Genomic DNA, 21,001 nt, shown 5'->3' with positions numbered 1-21,001 from the left:
ATAGAAGCTTAGATAAGGGCGATTATAAGTACTAGTAATGTAGCGCTAGGAACTTCTTAGCTAAAACTACTATTTATACTACTAATTAAGACTAGCTAGACAGCGTTATTAACTATTTATAAGGACTAGCCGAGGTGTAAGTAGAATATAAAGCCGCGCTAGGAGCTCGTAACGCCTACGTAATAGTGGAAGTAGTCTTTATAAAACTTAATCGTATCTTTACAACAGTTAATAAGGTTACTAAAGCTAGCGTAGCGCTATACAACAGCGGCGCTAGAGGATTAAAGTAACGCAATAATATGTCGTTTAACACCTAGGTAGCCCACTTTACCTTTAACCTGTTTTATCAGTGAGCGCCCCATCTCAGTGAGCGCCCCACGAACACCAACAAAGCGCATGCGCGACACTCAACACGTAATGTCTTAACAACCACAACCTCACAAGCCCTATACTAAAGCTAACGTGCAGCTTGCCCTCTCTAACATTAAATGCGACTAGATTACGAGCCTACAACGTGCTAAGGTAGTCTACAGCGTTCCTCGTAGGACGATATAACGACGACGCGACGGGAAGCCTTCTAGACGCGACTGCGAGCCTAGATTAAAGCGCCTAACGAAGCTAGAAGAGGAAGTGATTCTACAGCGTATACTTAACGAGAACCTACGTAGAGTACCGCCCTTAAAGCTACACGTATAAGATATAGCTGATAGACTGCTGCGCGACCACGGCGGTAAGCCTATTAGTAAATGCTAGGTTAATAGGTTTATTAAGCGTACACCTAAACTGCGCACGCGCTGGACTCGTCTATACGATCACCAGCGAGCTCTCTACGAAGACCTAGTAATTATCGAGCCCTAGTTTACGCTAGTTTAGAATATAAAGGCGAAGTACGGTATTATAGACAGCGACATATACAACTTTAACGAGTCTAGCTTCCTAATATACAAGATATCTTTACAACCTATTATAATAGGCATAGAGAAACCTAGGAAAGCGAAGAAGCTTTAGCCTAGTAATCGCGAGTGGACTACGTTAATATAGAGCGTTAGCGTAATAGGGCGTATTATTCTACCCGTCCTTATCTTTGCTAGCAAGGTTCTTATCTCTAACTAGTTTACTAAGGACCTCCTACACAACTAGGTTATTTAAGTAAGCCTAACAGGCTTGACAAACAACAATCTAGCGCTTACCTAGCTTAATTACTTTAATACGTATGCGAGGCCTATAGGAGCGTATAGGCTGCTAATTATTAACAGCTATAAAAGCTATTACTTAATAGATTTCTAGGATTGCTATAAAGAGAAGAAGATTATTGCCTTCTATATACCTCTATACTCGTCGCACCTCCTATAGCTACTTAACGTCGCCTATTTCTCGCTATTAAAGCGCGCGTACGGTAATTAGATCTTAGCCTTAGCACGTGATTATATTAACTATATTAGTAAACAGACCTTCTTACTAGCCTTTAAAGTAGCTTTTAAGAAGGCGTTTACAAGAGAGAATACTTACGTAGAGTTTTAAGGCGCTAGATTGTCTCTATGTAATCTAGAGGCTGTGTTATTAAAGCTAGATATACAGCTGCGTACGCACACTCTACTACAGTAAGTTAACGCCGCTTAGGAAGCGAAAACACTACGCAACGCTAAAGAAATCGAGGCGCAATTAACGCTAGATTAAAATAAGATAAAAATCTATTAAGGGTATCTAGCAAGTTCAATTAATAAGTAGGTATAGCAGCTAATAAAAGGCGCCTAGTAGATAGCTTATAAGATAGTGTTAATACGGGCAAAGATAGTGCGCCTTAATACTGCTACTAAAGCAGCAATAAAGCGTAAAAGTTGTAAGAGACGCTACGTACGGGCAGAGAAGACACTAATAGTTAGCGAAGTATTAGACTTAATTGCTTAAAGAGAGGGTGGCAGACGTGAGGAGGGTGAGGAGCCGGCGAAGAGGGTGCGCGCAGGGCGACGCTGCGGCTGTTGCGGTGAGATTAGGCATAACTCTTGCACCTATAAGGTAGAAATTAAGGATATAAATAATAGCGACGCTTTTAAATAATACTATACTGTTGCAAGAGTACAAAATTTATGTTGTGGTGCTGAGCTACGTCGCTGCGCGTACGCCTCGCTGGTATTCGTGGGGTGCTCACTGAGGTGGGGCGCTCACTGATAAAACAGGTTATAGTTATACTATGAAACCTAGGCCAAAATAAAATAAAATAATATATAATTTAACTTTTGAAGTTTAGTTATAACATAGGTTTATAATTCCGCTATAGCGACACTTAAGAAGCGTGTACCGAGAATTGCGGTACTTAGCAACAGCTCTCACGTCTCACCTAGAGTAGCAGAAATAATAGTACCTAAGGCGGCCGTAATACGCCTAACACTAGTAGCGGAGGTAATAGCAATAGTAATAGTAATAGCAGCGGCTCTATAACGCGTAATAACTACGGTTATACGCGTACGTAACTTAACGCGTTAACTAAGTAAGGCGAGTGCTTTAAATGCAGAAGCACAGCAAATATTAGTAGTAAGAAATATCGTCTAACTAACGTAGACGTCCTAGTAGCCTACAAGTCTAGCTCTATTATGCTAGCTAGCTGCGTCTTTGCCCTTACAGCTACACTTACTAACGCCGCCCTCTAGGCCACAGTCGTCGATGCCACTAACAAGTTAGAAAACTAGCCGTCCCTAGCGAAAGACGCCTTTAGGGACCGTACTAAAATAGTATGATAGTTGGGATGACACCGATCAGATTCGTTCAAGAGTGGGATCATTGATTGCTCTAAGGATCAGAAAGATCAGACGGCTGGTCCGGTATTTGTACATAATGGATCAGTCCCTTGGCACGGATCCGGAGTCTCAAAGACCCGATCCGATCACATGATCATCCGACGTCTAATATCAAGTCCATTTCCGCGACACACCCCCCAGTCCGACGCCGTCTCAAAAAGTCGGACTGCTATTCGCATGAGTCGGATTACTTATCGTGGTGCCCCTCTATCTTTTTAATCCTCTGTAAGTCCGCCACTAACCGGCGCGCCCTTCTATAGGCATAAAAGCTGCTCCTCTAGTCGCTCTCGACTATCACACCTTATTTCTTTAAGCTTTTTTTAAAAATATGCCTGCTGCATAATTATGAGTTCTCCTTTCGATTCCTATAAAATGCTCGAAAAACAAGTGTTCACAGCTAGTATATGCGGCTGCCTAGTTCCTTCTACTAACGTGGATGGCAAGCGAGTGGGCCAGGCAAGCGAGTGGGCCACCCCACCAACTTTTGTAACTTCAAAGCGACGCATCTCAACAACGCGATAATATTATTGCTAGATATTGATACAGTAGATTACTGTATATTAAGAGTATTAGTGTTGCATGTGCGCGAGTTGTGCCCAGTCTCCTTGCACCTGGTGCAGCGCCTTTGAGCGCGCTGGCTAAGGCCTGATCGCGCTCCTCCTTGACGCTCTTCATGAGCAATCTGCTGGTCAGCCTCATTTTGAGCTAGTATATCCTCTCCAGCTCCCTTTGTGAGTACTCCATGCTTCTGTATACGCCTTTTAGAGCGCTGCCTACGCGCTGAGGCTGCGCTGTTGGCCTTCTCAAGACTAGAGATCTAATCGCGCATTAGCTTAGCAGACAGCATTATCACCTCAGCGCCCTTCTTCAGCTAGTCAATCGCCTCAATAATCGAAGCTGGTGATGAGCTCTTATGCTGGCGCACGCGCTCACGTATAAGGCTTGACTAAGCCTCGAGCTCACGCGCGTTGCTCGGCGTTTGAGCTACCTAGGGAGCATCTGATAGAGCAGCTGGAGGAGTAGGTGTACGCAGCTGTACATCTAGCTTTAATAGAACAGCCTCTAGTTGTAGAGGAATAAGGCCTGCGCCGCGGAAGGCTGAGTAGATATTAGCTGGCGTGAACGCTCGATCAAACGCAGCCTTAAACGCAGGCAGAAACTCTAGCTTGGTGATGTGGTTGATGTGGTTGCGCATAAGGCTCTCCACCTCACGGCTATACGCGCGCTTTAATGGCGAGAAGCAGCCAACATCAAGTGGCTAGAGTAGGTGAGATGAGTGAGGAGGCATACAGAGCGTATAGATATTGTTCTCCTTACAGAGCTCCTGGAACTCTAGAGATTGGTGGCTCCTATGGCCATCAATAATAAGCAGGCGACGCGCGCCTATAGTACGAGCCTGCGTGTGAGCGTTGAAGTGCTTTAGCCACTCAACTCTAAGCTTATCATTCGTCCAGCCATTATCGCTGACTGCGATCGCCCAGTCGCGTGGGATCTCAGCTTCCTTATACCAGGCTGATAGGTGGTACTGACTAGCGAAGATGAGGAACAGTGGCACTAACCAGCCACCAGCGCTAATAGTAGCAATTAGCGTTACCCACTCGCGATTGCCTGGCTAAATACTCTTCCGCCGGCCTCTTCTCTCTAATCCTGTTATAACCAGCTGCGTTGTAATCTTGCCTATTATAAAGCCAGCTTCATCAAAGTTGTAGACATCCTTATCGCAGATACCCTGCTCAGCCTTTATCTCTTCTACAAGCTTAAACCACCTCTTTATTAATATCGCATCCTCACACATAGCTCTCTGCCTATCGTACGCTCGGTTGAAACACGTCCGAAGACTGTCTGTACGCTTAACAAAGTTAGCTGGCTACTTCTGCCCAACCTGGCTAGCGCCGCGCGCAGCCAGCAGCTTATCAGCCATATCGCGTGCAGCTGCGTAGGTAGGCGCAAACCCGCGCTGATCTGTTACGAACCTAAGGAGAGGACACAGTGCAAGATATGAAGGGCAGAAGGATGGAGACCTTGTCGGAATCCCTTCTCAGACAAAGGCGTACAAAGGTGTACAAGGACCAATGACGTAAGCCTGCCCCGCATCCCACAAAGCTTGGCGGAACGCCACCATGGGACATGTCACGTGTGTCCCAAGGAATCCCACGATGTACCACGAGGTCCCACGCATGGAACAGTGTAGGACAACGTAGGACGTATAGGACATAGGACATTCGTTAGTATATAACAATAGGCAATGAGCCCTTACGGTTCATTGTGTTCAACTTTGAAATCTAAGGATTAGTACTTGATTCTCAACTCCCCGTATATTATATCGATCTACCAATCGTGCTATACACCCTCGTGTCCATCGCATCACTCTATCCCCGAGAACCAACCCAAGATCATCTTCGGACGACCTTCACATGATCTAGGTGAAGTATATAGCTAATAATCACCTCCTCTTCTCTCTGGGTAAGCTTCCTTGAGTTAGGCTAGCAATCGCGTCGTGCAGGTATACCAGCGCGTCGGCGCGTGAGTGTCATTCGGGCGACTTCAAATGTCCGCGCAGCGTCTCTATTAGACTGGAGCTGGTTTCGGGTAGTAGCTGAGATAGCTAGCTGTATATCAGCTTCATAAGAAGGGTTTTGGGATTGTTTTGGTGGAGCCATAATTGATTGAAGTTAGGTAGATGCAAAAAGTTGGTGGGGTGGCCCACTCGCTTGCCTGGCCCACTCGCTTGCCATCCACGTTAATCTACTATTTCGCATCTTAAAGATTAAGTTACGCCTTAAACTTCTTAAACTATTATTAGGTTAACGACTTTGTAAGACTATCGGCTAGTATTAAGCTAGTCTCTAGGTATTCTACCTAGAACGATCTCTTTACATACTCCTACCTAAGCTATATATCTTCAATGTCTACGTGTTATAGTCTTGTTATAATCTATTTATTCTTCCTAATAACTAGCTAAATTATTTATTAATTATTATACTAGATCTTCTAAACGTCCCTAAGATTAAGGGTTAGTTCCTTAAAGAAGCGCTTAAGTACTATAGCTTCCTTAGCTGTATACTTAAGATTAAGGAGTTTAGCTTTAGTAGTTAAGGTAACATGGTTGGCAAGCGAGCGGCCCACGCAAGCGAGCGGCCCACCCCACCAACTTTCTGCGCCTTGTAAACTCCTCCCTATTATGGCTCCCCCAATTCAAGCCCCACCAACCTCTTCTGAGGTTAATATACACCTTGCAATCTCAGCTATTAATAGAAGCCAAATTCAGTCTATAAGAGATGCTGCGCAGACATTTGAAGTCCCCCGAACGACGCTCCGACGCCGACGCGCTGGTAAGCCTGCGCGCGCAGATTGCCAGCCCAACTCAAGGAAGCTTACCTAGAGAGAAGAGGAGGTGATTATCAGCCATATACTTCAGCTAGATCAGCGTGGATTTGCGCCTACCTACGCAGCTATACGTGATATGGCTGATAAGCTGCTAGCTGCGCGCGGCGCTGGCCAGGTTAGGCAGAAGTGGCTAGCCAACTTTGTCAAGCGTACAGACAGTCTTTAGACGTGTTTTAACTAAGCGTACGATAGGCAGAGAGCTCTATGTGAGGATCCAGCCCTAATTAGGACCTGGTTTAAGCTTGTAGAGGAGACAAAAGCTAAGTACAGCATCTGCGATAAGGACGTCTACAACTTTAATAAAGCTGGCTTTATAATAGGCAAGATTACAACGCAGCTAGTTATAATAGGAGCAGAAAGGAGAGGTAGGCCGAAGACTCTTCAGCTAGGCAATCGCGAGTGGGTAACGCTAATTGCTGCTATCAGCGCTGCTGGCTGGTCAGTCCCACCGTTCCTCATCTTCGCTGGCCAGTACCACCTATCAGCCTGGTACGAGGAAGCTGAGATCCTACGCGACTAGGCGATCGCAGTCAGCGACAATGGCTAGACGAATAATAAGCTTAGAGTTGAGTGGCTAAAGCACTTTAACGCTCACACGCAGGCTCGTAGCATAGGCGCGCGTCGCCTGCTTATTATTAATAGCCATAAGAGCCACTAATCTCTAGCGTTCCAGGAGCTCTGCAAAGAGAACAACATCTACACGCTCTGTATGCTACCTCACTCATCCCACCTACTCCAGCCGCTTGATGTTGGCTGCTTCTCGCCATTAAAGCGCGCGTACAGCCGTGAGGTGGAGAGCCTCATGCGCAACCACATCAACCACATCACCAAGCTAGAGTTTCTGCCAGCATTTAAGATAGCATTCAATCGCGCCTTCACGCCAGCCAACATCTGCTCAGCCTTCCGCGGCGCAGGCCTTGTTCCTCTACAACCAGAGGCTGTTCTATCAAAGGTAGATGTACAGCTGCGTACACCTACTCCTCCAGCAGCTCTACCAGAGGCTCCCTGGGTAGCTCAAACGCCGAGCAACGCGCGTGAGCTTGAGGCTCAGTCAAGCCTTATACGTGAGCGCGTGCGCCAGCACAAGAGCTCATCACCAGCTTCAATTATTATAGCAATTGACTAGCTAAAGAAAGGCGCTGAGGTGATAATGCTCTCTTCTGAGCTAATGCGGGATTAGATCTCTAGTCTTGAGAAAGCCAACAGCGCAGCGTCAGCGCGTAGGCGGCGCTCTAAAAGGCGTATACAGAAGCATGGAGTACTTACAAAAGGAGCTGGAGAGGATATACTGGCTCAAAATGAGGCTGACCAGCAGATTGCTCATGAAGAGCGTCAAGGAGGAGCACGATCAGGCGTCAGCCAGCGGGCTCAAAGGCGCTGCACCAGGTGCAAGGAGACTGGGCACAACTCACGCACATGCAACACTAATACTATTAATATAGAGTAATCTACTGTATCAATATCTAGCAATAATATTATCGCGTTGTTGAGATGTATCGCTTTGAAGTTGCAAAAGTTGGTGGGGTGGGCCGCTCGCTTGCGTGGGCCGCTCGCTTGCCAACCATGTTAGTTACTATACTCTAGCGCGTTGCTTTCTAGAAGATTACGCCGCTAAAGAGCATCGCAATGTAGCTGTGCAATAAGCGATGCGTTTCTAGATTATCTGCAAAAGACGCGTCACCACAGATAACTAGGTCTAGTCTATTATAGTGTCTATACTGGATAGCATCCTATTAAGTCCTATATAGATATATAATTACTTATTCTACCGCCTTTATGTACTAATTACTTAGGTTAGTTAAGAAATAGGACAGTCTAGAGACAGCAAAGGCTACGTTAGGTCTAAGTATAATAGTCGTTTATAGGACTAATCTAACTCTTTCCTAGTATACCTTACTCTACTACTTAGTTACCTCTCTATTAGACTTAATTAGTTCTTCTAACAGTAGTAGAGTAAAACGGAATATTCTATTCTCTTAGCTAAACTTCTTAGTAATCTTATTAATATACATATTATAGACTAGGGTAATCGTCTAAGAGTCTTAGTTCTAAATGACCTTAACTCTAAAGAACTACTTAACTAGTCCTTATGCCTTTATCTTATACTTCGAACTAATTACTTTCTATAATTCTATAACTTAATCCTTAAACTCTTTATAAGATATAAGTAGGATATTATCTATATAAAATAATAATAAGAACTTACGATCCTTATCTAGAAATAGGTAGGGCTCTTTCTTTAAGCACTCTAGTCCTGCTTTCCTAAGCGATCTAGAGAACTCCTTATACTAGAGGAGTAGCGAGTCTCTCAATCCGTACAACGCGCGATTAAGCTAAATATATATTTTAGGTTTCTTAAATCTACTAGGTAGCTAATAGAATACAGGATTTTCTGCCGTAATCTTAGCACTCAATAATGCTCCTATAACATTAAATTACATAATCTCAATATTAAACTTAGCTATAATCGCTATAGCGGTCCTAAAGGATTTAGCTACTAACGTAGCTATACAAGTAGAATCTAGTAAGTCTTTTTCTTAGAGATCGTCTCTTATAATAATCTAAGCTTTGCCTTAGTTAAAGTACCTATCCTAATTACACTTATATATCTAAACCTATTTAAGCGGGAGTAGCTTATTAGGGACTTAATCTATTAAGATCTTAGTCTATGTACCTTTTTTCTTCAGCAAATTAATCTCCTTATTACAGGCATCTTTAAATAGAGGGCATATTAAATAGCTCTATAGCTCGCGCTATATTAGTAGTACTTTAGGTAGGATGTCCCTATGTAGATAATCCCCTAAATTAAGTGCCTACGGTATAAATAGATTAAGCGTCGCTAATATAACTACAGCATTTAGCGTCTTATAACTTACTTAATCCTCTTAGGTCTTATTTATCTCTAGTATATACGTGTGCTTAAAATCGCTTTATAGACTATCTATATCTTAGAGATCTGCGATTAATGTGTGCATACCTCTAGGTGTAGCTCTGCCTCTTAGTTAATCGTCTAGATCCTTGCTTCTGCCTCGTCTACGCCTAATAGGTATATAGCGATAGACTATATTAGGCACTAGCTAATCTCCTTAGAGTCTCCTACTAGTTTTTTATATAGGCGCACTTAATCTAATATCTAGATCTCCTGTTAGCGCAGTCGCCCTTAAGGAAGATCTTGCTAATGCGCGTAGACGTCCACGACGTCTCGTGCCTTAAGTAACTAATTGTTCTTAAGTAGTTATTCCCTCTTAATTATCTGCGTTAGTAGACACTAGTTGCGTAAAAGATTTATCGATTTACGCTAGGCGCTCTAGCCCTTCGCTATATAATTAAGTAACAACTAGATGACTTATATCTAGATCTCTAATTCTACTAGGTCAATGCATTCCCGATTAAATACTAGATAGGAAACGCTGATTAGCGTCTATCCTAGAGCTATACGGCTTAGGCGTCTGCTCTAGGGTTGCAAGTCTATATCCTAGATTCTAACCTATGCGAATTTTTAAATAATTACTAGCTAGTAAATTACATCGCTTAGTCTCTACTTGCCTTTATTCCTAATTATCTAGCTAGCTAGCCTCTAGTTTAGGTCCTTCGAGTAGCTTACCCCTAAAATTACTCTTAGTAGTTAGATCTATCGTCTAGATTGCCTAATCTTTAAGGGATAAGATATTAATATCTACTCTTAGATTATGCAATTCTCTAATATTAAGCACATCCGTAAGTTTAGTTACTTATTATTTTAGTATCTTATCCTCGTTCTTCCTTATTTAGAAATAAGTCTCGTTAAAGGACATATTGCGAAAAGTAATTACTTAATTAGTAATAAGAATTTATATCCTATAGAGATTAGACGCTTAATAGCTAATTAAATATCTAATATAACTCTTTAGATTAACTTTAAATCTACGACGATCTCGCCCTACTGCGCGGTCCCGATCTAAGGGATATGCGCGACAGCTATAGGCATAGATCCTACTCTAATCTGGTCGCAGATCCGCGGTGCGGTGTCTAATCTGCGCAGGCTCGTACTATCTAAAGTACTACCTAAACTAGCTCTTAAGGATTTTATTAGGAGATTAGTACTAGTAGACTACGGTAGGGCTTCTTGCGTATAGGTAAGCCGCCGCATCTATAATCTTATGCTAGAGCTTCTTAGGGAAGTTTACGCTAAGGCGCATCTTAATTAACTTTGTAATTAGCTCTTAGCCCGCCCGCTCTGCTAAGCTATTTAGCTTATATGTATATAGCAAAGGACTAAGGATTATAATCTCTTTCTCTTTAGCCTATTCCTCGTATCTTTATAGGTGTCCTTATTAAGGATACTAACGTGGTTCACAAGCGAGTCGCCACCCCAACCGAGTCGCCACCCCAACACAATCGCCGCGCCTGCGCAGCAACTTTACGCAACACCACAGTAAATTGCTATACTATACGCAATACTATAAGATTATTTAGAAGCGTCGCTATTATCTGCATCCTTAATTTCTACCTTGCAGGTGCGGAAGTTGTGTCTAATCTCGCCACAACGGCCGCAGCGTCGCCCTACGCGCACCCTCTTCGCAGGCTCCTTACCCCCCTTATAACTACTACCCTCCCTTTTAGCAATTGGGTTAGATACCTTACTAACTATTAATACCTCCTTTATCTATACGTAGCGTATTTTATAGGTCTTGCGCTTTATAAGCGTATTAACAGCGTCTTAAAGGCGGCCTATTTCCTTCTACACTAACACTATATTATAAGCTATCTACTAAGCGCCTTTACTTAGCTACTTAACATGCTTATCTAATAAGCTTGCTAGTAACCCCTAGTAGTTTTGCATACGATTTTAAATTAGCGTAGATTACGCCTCTACCTCGCAGGCGTTGCGCGGTGTTTGCGCCTCTTAGGCGATAATGCCTAGTATAGGTGGTGTTAGCGTACGTAGCTATATATCTAGCTTTAATAACACAGCCTCTAGGTTATATAAGACTAGCTTAGCGCCTTAAAACCTAGAGTAAATATTCTTTAGTGTAAACGTCTTCTTATAAGCTACTTTAAAGGCTAGTAAGAACGTTTCCTTATTAATATAGTAGATGCGGCTGCGTGCTAAAAGCGAGATCTTATCGCCGTACGTACGCTTTAATAGCGAGTAGGGGATAACGTTAAAAGGCTGTAGGAGGTGCGATAAGTAAGGTAGTATATAGAGAGTAATAATCTTGTTTCTCTTATAGTAGTCCTAGAATTCTTTTAAGTAGTAGCTCTTATAGCCGTTAATAATAAGTAGCCTATACGCCTTAGCAGAAGACGCCTTTATATAGGCGTTAAAGTGCTTAAGCTAGGCTAGCGCGAGGTTATTATTAATCTAGCTAGTAGAAGAGATAGTAATAATCTAATTGCGATGCAGATTTGCGAACTAGGAGGTAATAAGGACCTTACCTACAAAGATAAGGAAGGGCGGGATAACGCGCCCTATTGCAGAGACGCCTTAGACTAGAGTTACCTACTTGCGATCGCTAGGCTGTAGTTTCTTCTATTTCCTAGGTTTCTCTAAGCCTATAACTATAAGCTAAGAAGATATCTTGCCTATTTTAAAGCCTAACTTACTAAAGTTCTACGTGTCCTTATCTATAATACTATATTTTACCTTTATTAATTAAACTAGGGTAAACTAGGGCCTAATAACTGCTAGATCCTCGTAGAGAGCTCGCTAGCGATTGTATAGACGGCTCTAGCGCGTGCGTAGCTTAGGTGTACGTCGTATAAAGTTATTAACCTAGTTCTTACCTATAGGCTCGCCGCCGCGATCGCGTAGTAGTCTATTAGCTATATCTCGTACGTGTGCCTTCGAGGGTAGTATTCTATAGAAAGACTCGTCGCGTATACGCTGTATAATTACCTCCTCTTTTAGCTTTGTAAGGCGCTTTGTATTTAGCTCATAATCGCGTTAAGGGCGTCGTCTAGCGCGTTAGTTAACAAGCGTTCTTTAGGGGACGTTATAGGCAGCTGCGGCGCGTTTATTGCTTTAAAATTAATATAAATTAATATCTAAGATAGCAAGCTATAAATTACCCTTAGTATAGGACTTTTGCAATTAATGTAGTTGCGGCATTACATAAAGTTGCTGCTTAGACGCAGCGATTGTGTTAGGGTGGCGACTTGGTTAGGGTGGCGACTCGCTTGTGATCCACGTTATACTTAGCCTTTATATTCTCTATAAGTTAGAACTAGCCTTATATAACTTTAGGATCCTTATAGAGGGCTCGCTTATAGTTATACTTACGATCAAATTTAACCTTAAGCTTAGGGCGACGTTTAACGAAAGCTGCAGCCTAGTTCTACCTAACAAGGTCGCGGTAGCGCTCAGCTAATAAAGAATTAGCTATATCCTGCACAGCAGTAAGTCGGGGCGGAAATCTTCGCGCGTTAAGGTTAAGGATATGCTAGACAATTACATCCTCCTCTATCTTAAGAGGGTTTATTAAGTTAGGCGTACAATCGCTCCGAAGAGGTATTCCAGCGCGTCGGCGCCTAAGAGTTACTCGAGATACTTTGTAGATAGCTGCAGCGCGTCTCTGCGACAGCGTCGCGTCGCGTTCGATAGCCTTAAGAGCAAGCTATAATCGAGCCTCTTTTAAAGCTAGTAGATTGTTTTATTGTTAGCTTATTGTAAAAGTACTGTAGGTAACAGTATGTTTTGGTGGGGTCTTAGCGGAGTGGCCCACTCGCCCGTGAGGTACGTTGGCTACTATTCCTAGTAAATCTAGGACTAGTCTTCGTTTAGAGAATCCTAGCGAGAAACTTAGCACCGCTTAAAGAAATTCAAGAGAAACTTAAAAATCTCGTAGTGAACTGTTACATGGAGGGGTTATACTGCTCTTTCCTGGTCCGCACTAAGGCAGGCGAGTCTTATGTTGTTGGTTCCGCGTGGGTTGTCTGGCTACTAGGTGGGATAGTAGGTATTTAGAAGATCAATCCAATCCTATGTAAACGATAGAATAACTAGTATTAATCTAGGTAAGAGATAAACTATTTAAAGTTAACTATAACGAGTGTATTAAGGAAATCCTCTACAGCTATATACTCGTTGCTTTATCGAGTACTATCCTAACTATCCCTTACATCCCTAGGATGTCAATGATGTTCGTGATGGCTGCCATCCCTAGGCGCCTTGCCATCCCTCGGATGGTTGGCCTTGGCGGGATGTCAGTCACGTGATCTGCGCGCCCCACGCCGATCGTTACCTTTTGACGTGGGCTTGTTGACCTTCAACCTTGCGCCCACCATCAAGGAGAGAATCCTTCCTGTTATTTGTTACATAAACCTTAAGTAGGACTAAGTGCCTAGCTTATAAGCGTGAAGAGCGTCTAAGCTAAAGGGGTGTGTTAGATAATAGTCTTGTTAGAGATAAGAGCGTACAGACGCCGGGTCAGACCAGTGCGACCCAGCATCTGTGAGAGCCAATCAGATCACAGGAAAGCTTGGCACCCCCTAGGTGAGCCCACAACCGTAGATAGAACAACAACACAATCAATCATTCAATATTATTAAGAGTATTACCCATTTCATCAGGAACTATTCCAGATAAGAGTGAATATTTGACAATTCTATTCCTATTATATTATAGATCCTACCAGAGAAAATCCACTAGTAATCTTAGTGTCTATAAGAAGTATAGAGCATAGAAGAAAGCTTACACCTATGTTCCTGATGGCGGGGGTACTTTCTTTTCTGGGAATGTTCCTGGTGGTGGTGGGGGTGCATTTGCAGGTGGTGTACATACAATAGCACCTCTCAGAGGAGCTTCCGGAGGGCCACATCTAAGCTCCCCTTTCCCATTTGATGCAAAAACGCCATTGCTTTTATCCTCCCAGTAAAAGAAATCGGATTGCCAGTCTGAACACTAGGATATAAGGTTAGAAGATTAAGTTATGAAGAGAGTTAAGCATATGTTACGCAAGATGTTCGCAGTCCTTTCTCCTCTTCACAGAAGCCGCCACTGTCCCATCCAGCATTGCAAAATCTGGCTGTTACGGCGACGGGAAGGAGAATAAGGAGGAGTGATTTCATTTTGAGTGGTGAATGATATGTGACTCGTTTGAAGATCGAATTTTGAGAATAGGCAGACGTAAATATAATGAGGACTTGTTGGTTTCGGATTGAGATACTCAAGGCCCTTAAGACGTGTATATATTTGTTCTTGAACCTCTGAGCTGACATCAGCACTAACATCCATTAATTATGTCGTCGACTCGCTTGCCTGTCTAGTAAGCACACGCGTGTCTGATTTGATTATGTTTGCCCTGAATGAAGCCAGTCTTTTATGTATGTCAACATTCTCTGGCTATCGAAGACTTCCTCGCCGAACCTCGATACGCCTCAGAGTCGCATTACGATATCTCAAACGCAAGTCGACAGGCCCTAAATGCGTATCAAGTACACGTGTGAAGACAGAAATGTCGTTCTCAGGCTGATGACATTGTCCTGAACTTGATCCGCAGACAAAATTACCGAGCGCTCAGCGAGGCAGGTCATCCAACATCGTACCCATGCAGAACAGGACCGGCTTACGACCAGACCAATGTACGCCAAGACCGCTGGAGGATTCATTACTTAACATTTTGATCTTTTCGGATCACTGTATAACTTAGCTAAATAGAAATCGTAGATATAAGTTAATAGTACCTACTAATTTTACTAATTATAGATACGACGTTAATATATATTAATTGTTTCACTAGAACATTCATTATTAACACGGTGTCTTCTCAAGGTCTATAGTGAAGTTAATAGACGAAGATCAACAAGATCCGTTGTTTGGAAGGCAAGCGTAATTAGCTTTCAGGAACTGGAAGAAGCACCACCGAAACTTGCCGCCAAAAATACAGCCACTGTAGAAAGATAGAATATGGGGTTATAGAAGCACGAGTGCTGCAGTTGAATACCCGCCGTCGACAGCATCGTTTTCGTCCAAAGCCTCCGGGGCCCCCCTCGAGGAAACTGGGAGACGGCGGCAACGGGCGCGCGCAACGGCACCGGCGATACGACTAAGAAGTCTAAGGGCTTTCAGTACTTCCTCAATGGACCATCGGCCGAGTTGCCATGTATAAGCGCAGAATAAGCACAGACTCACTCAAGCGCTGCGTCTTACACCTCCTTCTAGCCAGAAGACCATCGCGCAGCGGACATGCCTTAGGCTTGCATATAGACGCACGGCTACAATGCGGACGTCATGAGCGGGATCCTTAAGGTCAACAACAAGAACAGCATCTCGCAGCACGGCTAGGATGTTAGTAGTGCCCTCTTTATAGTCTCCTCTGCAAGGGACGACTAATTCGTTGTGTAGTCGAGAGCCCGCTACCGCTAAGAACAGCGACCGCAGAACAGCCGTGATAACACACATGCGCATATGTAGCTCTAAATAGTTAGACTTAGAGGTGTTAGGTAAGCACCGTTCGCGCGTAACCTACTTTAACTAGTAGTTCACAAACGGAGGACACGCATGTGCTAGTAGGTACACGCAAGCAATCCGGGAGTCGGACCGGTCGGCCGACGATCTGCTTGCGCTGATTATTCACTGGCTACCTAGGTCTCTGGACCTTGACGACACTCTGACGCTGTTGCTCAGCTTCTCTTTCGTGAAGACGGAGGTCGGAAATCAGGCATTGACGATGCTCAGGCTCGCGCAGCGGTTGATGAGTCTATGGCTAGAGGCGGAGAACGTGCTAGTTAACTGTGGGTGAAGGAATCGATATAAGCGCTAAGCGCAGCCTTTCCGAGCGGGGACTACCAGACGGTAGTAGGAATGCAAAGTGCTGCTTCCGCAATTAAAAACGGCCACCAGTTAAGGGGAATTGTAATAAATCAAGCAAAGATTGCACTTGTTGCAATTTGCTACATTCGTCTAAGAGGCGAGGCCGCGGCAGCGGAATAGCTTTCTCCATCATCTCTAGACATCGGGGAGAAGGCGCTCGGGCGAGAGCACCCCCACACGCTCACCACTGTCTACCATGCAGCATTTCTCTTCTATTCAAAGGAGCGTGATGGTTTATACTAAAAAAATGAATGCTCTATTTCCTCCCTAAGAAATCCTGTTTGGTTTTGTATCACAGGAGTTCTCTAGAGAAAGGACAAATGTATTAATTCAGAAAGACATCCTGCTAGACAATTCCTTCTCCGGTATAAGTAAGCTCTGGGTCCTGATTTAGTACAAGATTTGGGAATAAAGTTGAAATGTCCATGCTTCCTCGTCGAAAGCTGTTGTGAACGTTTAAAGGCCTGATATCAGTTCGATTTCCTGATGAAACTAAGAAATCGCGGGTAGAAGGGGAATACATAGGGTTGGGGATAAATGAAGGAGAAGACGAAACGTTGGGCGGTGGGCCGGCCGGCGGTAACCCGGCAGAGGTAGAGTCAGGAGGTGTTTATGCGACGAGTAGTTGTGGATGTTGAGCACGGTGTCTTGCAACAATCTGTATCAGCTACTCGAAAAGTTTTGCTGTTGTGAGCGAATCGCTTCTGGCATCTTTAGGTATCTTCAGGGCTTCGGCTACATCACCGTTCAAGAGTTCGCACTGCACAAAGGCGGGTGGGTTAACACACACATTCGTGACGAGGACGATGCTAGCCATGAAGACGCTGTACAATATAGCAGCGAGACGGAGTCTGACTTGTACAAGGGGGTGCGACGAACATAGAAGTTGTGTTCTGCGCGACTTACTTGTTTTGCTGATTGGGGACGGATATTACGAGAAGCTGCATATGTAACGGGGTGAGGAGAGGAGGACTGCGTTGCATTGTGTAGCTATAGAGGAACTGCAGCTATATAGGTGTGTGTTATGAGAAAGTATAGTAGTAATAGCTGTACCTAACTCTCACTTAAGTAGATCTTAGCAAGGCCTAAACTATTACACTCCCCCCAAGCTGCTGTAATTAATAAAGCTAACTAGTGCTAGTGCTATAGCTTAGTTAGCTCTAGTGTGTCTACCCAAGTAGTAAGAAGCTAGCGAGCATTTTTAAGCCCTAGCTATCTTACAAACTTAGCGTGTTTCTGCCTTACGAGAGACTTTATAAGTCTATCTATAGGCATCTCTACTATACGGCACCACTATACACAGAGCCTTCCTTCCTATACGCCCTGTCTTACCTACATCTAATAGGTGTCTACATGTCTTAGCTCTGTGTAAAGCCATTCGTCTTCTTTCTTACAATCCTAACTATCTGCTTATTATCGTGGTAGATTGTTAGTTAGATCTCTAGGTTGAACTAAATGTACTAGAAAACCTAGATTTATCATTCTATCTCTCCTCTAGTTGCTAATAAAGCTATTAGCTTAGCCTTAGTTGTCGACTTCGTAACAGATCTCTAGTAGGTAGCATTCTAGTTAATAGGCATCTTGTAGAGCTTAAACAGATAACTGTCAGAACGCAGGTCTACACCCACTACGCTATGCAACCAAGAAGGTACGTATGATCAGTGAACTCCTGATCATCGTGGTAAAATAGTATATATTGTACACCTCGCATTGCGTAGGCCTGACAATAACATGGTTGGCAAGCGAGCGGTGCACCCTAACAGCTTTTGCAACTTCAAAGCGATATATCTTAACAATGCGATAATAGTATTACTAAATATTAATAACATGTTTTATAAGCGAGCCGCCAGTACAAGCGAGCCGCCACCTAACCAAACTTTTGCAACTTCAAAGCGACGCATCTCAACAACGCGATAATACTATTGCTAGATATTAATACAGTAGATTGCTCTATATTAATAGTATTAGTGTTGCATGTGCGTGAGCTGTACCCAGTCTCCTTGCACCTGGTGCAGCGCCTTTGAGCCCGCTGGCTGACGCCTGATCGCGCTCCTCCTTGACGCTCTTCATGAGCAATCTGCTGGTCAGCCTCATTTTGAGCCAGTATATCCTCTCTAGCTCCCTTTGTGAGTACTCTATGCTTCTATATACGCCTTTTAGAGCAATGCCTACGCGCTGAGGCTGCGCTGTTGGCCTTCTTAAGACTAGAGATCTAATCGCGCATTAGCTTAGTAGAGAGCATTATTACCTTAGCGCCCTTCTTTAGCTAGTTAATCGCCTTAATAATTAATACTTGTAATAATTAATACTTGTAATAATTAATACTTGTAATAATTAATACTTGTAATAATTAATACTTGTAATAAGCTCTTATGCTAGCGCACGCGCTTACGTGTTAGGCTTTACTAAGCCTTAAATTCACGCGCGTTACTCGGCGTTTAAGCTACCTAGGGAGCCTCTAGCAGAGCTGCTGCTAGAGAAGAAGTAGGTGTACGCAGCTATATATCTAGCTTTAATAGAATAGCCTCTAGTTATACAGGAACAAGGCTTACGCTGTAGAAGGCTAAGTAGATGTTAGCTAGCGTAAAGGCGCGATTAAATGCTATCTTAAATGCTATCTTAAATGCTAGCAGAAACTCTAGCTTAGTAATATAGTTAATATAGTCATGTATAAGGCTCTCTACCTTTTAGCTGTACGCACGCTTTAATAGCGAGAAGTAGCTAATATTTAGTAGCTAGAGTAGGTAAGATAAGTAAGGAGGTATATAGAGCGTATAGATATTATTCTCCTTATAAAGTTCCTAAGACTCTAGAGATTAGTAGCTCTCATAGCTATTAATGATAAGTAGGCGACGCGGGCCTATACTACGAGCCTACGTATAAGCGTTAAAGTGCTTTAGCTACTTAACTCTAAGCTTATTATTTGTCTAGCTATTATCGCTAACTACGATTGCCTAGTTACGTAGGATATCCTCCTTATACCACGCTAATAGGTGGTACTAGCTAGTGAAGATAAGGAATAGTAGCACTAACTAGCTAGCAGCGCTAATAGCAGCGATTAGCGTTACCTACTTATAATTACCTAGCTAAATACTCTTTAGCCTGCCTCTCTTCTCTACTCTTATTATAACTAGCTACGTTATAATCTTACTTATTATAAAGCCAGCTTTATTAAAGTTATAGACTTCCTTATTATAGATACTCTACTTAGCCTTCATCTCTTCTATAAGCCTAAACTACCTCTTTATTAATATCGCATCTTTATATGGAGCTCTCTACCTATTATACGCTTAGTTAAAACACGTCTAAAGACTATCTATACGCTTAATTAACTTAGCTAGCTACTTCTACCTAACCTAGCTAGCGCCGCGTATAGCTAGCAGCTTATTAGCTATATTGCGTGTAGCTGCGTAGGTAGGCGCAAACCTACGCTAATCTAGGTAGAGTATATAGCTAAAAATCACCTCCTCTTCTCTCTAGGTAAGCTTCCTTAAGTTAGGCTAGTAATCGCGTTAGGTAGGTTTACCAGCGCGTCGGCAGCGAAGCGTTGTTTCGGCTACGTTGTAGACTGCTGCAGCAGTACGAGTACCTTAGATCTAGTGCGAATTAACAGATGAGATAGCAAGCTAAATATCTGCTTTATTTGATAGTAACTAAGTAGCGCTGCGTTGAGCCATTGTAGACTGAGATTAGTAAGGTGAGTAAAGTAAGTGGGGTGCGCCGCTCGCTTGCCAACCATGTTATCTATAGTTAAGATAATTACGACTTTTGATATTATTAGCAAATGCTGCATTAGATGCTCTATATTATTATTATTATTATTATTATTATTATTCCATTTAGAGTCCTTTTCAGTCAGAGACTATGCAAGACTTTGGCGTAGGCCGTTCTATATAGGTGTTTTCTATGAGTAGTTTCTTTGGGGTAGTACAGGTTGGAGGATGTTTTGCGTGCTCCTATTCTAGAGTAGATCTGGAGTAGGCGCTAGTGCTAAAGAGCAGTGTGGTAGATAGAAAGATATGTAGCAGCGGGCTCTTATAGTAAGAAATACAGTTTTGTTAGTTTTATAGAGTAGCTCTCTCTAAGGTAGTGCTATACAGTGACTGTCTGTATTTCTGGTGGTTGCCCTAGGTGCCATTTTCTTGTTCCAATCCTAGTACACGTAATAAAAGCTAGGGTAGCTTCTATGCCGGTGCTGGTTTGGAATAGTAGGGTTAGGGTTACTGGGGTATGTTTGATGGCTTGTTTGAGTTCTTTTCGTTCTGTTTTATAGTGCCGGCATTCTAGTAGTAGGTGTGCTGGAGTTTGGGTTTTGTAGCAGCTACCAGTACAGAGATTTGAGTCTCTTTTCTTAAATCTTTCTAAGTAGGAGTTGAAGTATCCCTGTCCTAGCTTAAGGGAGTAGAAGGCGCTTGCGATTTCTCTTTTTGTTTTTTGTGGGTTTTTGATATTTGTTTTTGTGTTTAGCGGGAAGGTCCTTGCGTAGGGTAGTCTATTTTTGTTGCTATTATTCCTGTATTTTTGGTATTCTTGTTGTTGTTCTGTTTTTTGGGATTTCTTAATTTCTGTGCTTTGGTAGGCGAGGCTTGTTATTGTGGGCGTTGTTGGGTCTTCTTTAGCTGCCTCCTTAGCTAAGCTATTGGCTCTTTCATTTCCTTGTATGTCTGTATGGCCGGGTGCCCACTGGAGGTGAATGTTGGCTTGTTTTGTTTTGATGGTTTTTGCCGCTCTAAGGCATCTTAGTAGCCATCGTTGTCCTGGGTTGTCTGATAGGGTTTTGAGCCTATAGATTGCAGCTTGGTTGTCTGCGTATACGTTGATCTCTTGGTCTTTTCCTGCTATTCTAGCTGCGTACTCAAACGCTTTAGCTATGCCTTCTAGCTCGCCATTGTAGACTAGCTAGGTTTCTCCTATATTCGTCTTTTCTGTGTAGGTCTCTTGTTGGGTTGAGTTGTAGGCTGCAACTCCTACCCCTATTCCTTTCCCTTCTAGGATTTGTGACGCATCTGAGTAGATTGCTATAAAG

The 21,001-nt window shown here is 43.2% G+C and overlaps 5 protein-coding genes across 5 annotated transcripts; 2 read left to right on the top strand and 3 right to left on the bottom strand.

Annotated features, from left to right (window-relative positions):
* Nucleotides 1-3,345: 3,345 nt before the first annotated feature.
* Nucleotides 3,346-4,716, bottom strand: PtrM4_076650 (ZnF-C2HC domain containing protein; the record flags this gene model as incomplete). The annotated part of the gene is made up of 5 exons (XM_066106237.1): nucleotides 3,346-3,612; nucleotides 3,835-3,893; nucleotides 4,086-4,349; nucleotides 4,416-4,644; nucleotides 4,678-4,716. 5 exons carry the CDS (start codon nucleotides 4,714-4,716, stop codon nucleotides 3,346-3,348), a joined length of 858 nt encoding a protein of 285 aa, XP_065963175.1.
* Nucleotides 4,717-5,976: 1,260 nt separating this feature from the next.
* PtrM4_076640 (uncharacterized protein) lies at nucleotides 5,977-6,702 on the top strand (the record flags this gene model as incomplete). Its single annotated transcript, XM_066106236.1, has 3 exons — nucleotides 5,977-6,127; nucleotides 6,185-6,331; nucleotides 6,365-6,702. 3 exons carry the CDS (start codon nucleotides 5,977-5,979, stop codon nucleotides 6,700-6,702), a joined length of 636 nt encoding a protein of 211 aa, XP_065963174.1.
* Nucleotides 6,703-6,891: 189 nt separating this feature from the next.
* PtrM4_076630 (uncharacterized protein) lies at nucleotides 6,892-7,629 on the top strand (the record flags this gene model as incomplete). The annotated part of the gene is made up of 2 exons (XM_066106235.1): nucleotides 6,892-7,254; nucleotides 7,363-7,629. The coding sequence occupies 2 exons, from the start codon at nucleotides 6,892-6,894 to the stop codon at nucleotides 7,627-7,629; spliced, it is 630 nt and encodes a 209-aa protein (XP_065963173.1).
* Nucleotides 7,630-13,860: 6,231 nt separating this feature from the next.
* On the bottom strand, nucleotides 13,861-14,231 carry PtrM4_076620 (uncharacterized protein; the record flags this gene model as incomplete). The annotated part of the gene is made up of 2 exons (XM_066106234.1): nucleotides 13,861-14,064; nucleotides 14,118-14,231. The coding sequence occupies 2 exons, from the start codon at nucleotides 14,229-14,231 to the stop codon at nucleotides 13,861-13,863; spliced, it is 318 nt and encodes a 105-aa protein (XP_065963172.1).
* Nucleotides 14,232-16,642: 2,411 nt separating this feature from the next.
* Nucleotides 16,643-16,958, bottom strand: PtrM4_076610 (uncharacterized protein; the record flags this gene model as incomplete). The annotated part of the gene is made up of 2 exons (XM_001940623.1): nucleotides 16,643-16,799; nucleotides 16,882-16,958. The coding sequence occupies 2 exons, from the start codon at nucleotides 16,956-16,958 to the stop codon at nucleotides 16,643-16,645; spliced, it is 234 nt and encodes a 77-aa protein (XP_001940658.1).
* Nucleotides 16,959-21,001: the final 4,043 nt, after the last annotated feature.

Source organism: Pyrenophora tritici-repentis, chromosome 3 (genome assembly GCF_003171515.1).
Source record: "Pyrenophora tritici-repentis strain M4 chromosome 3, whole genome shotgun sequence".
Lineage (NCBI taxonomy): Eukaryota > Fungi > Ascomycota > Dothideomycetes > Pleosporales > Pleosporaceae > Pyrenophora > Pyrenophora tritici-repentis.
The sequence above is the reverse complement of the archived record's forward strand: the minus strand, read 5'-3'. Positions and strand labels throughout refer to the sequence as shown.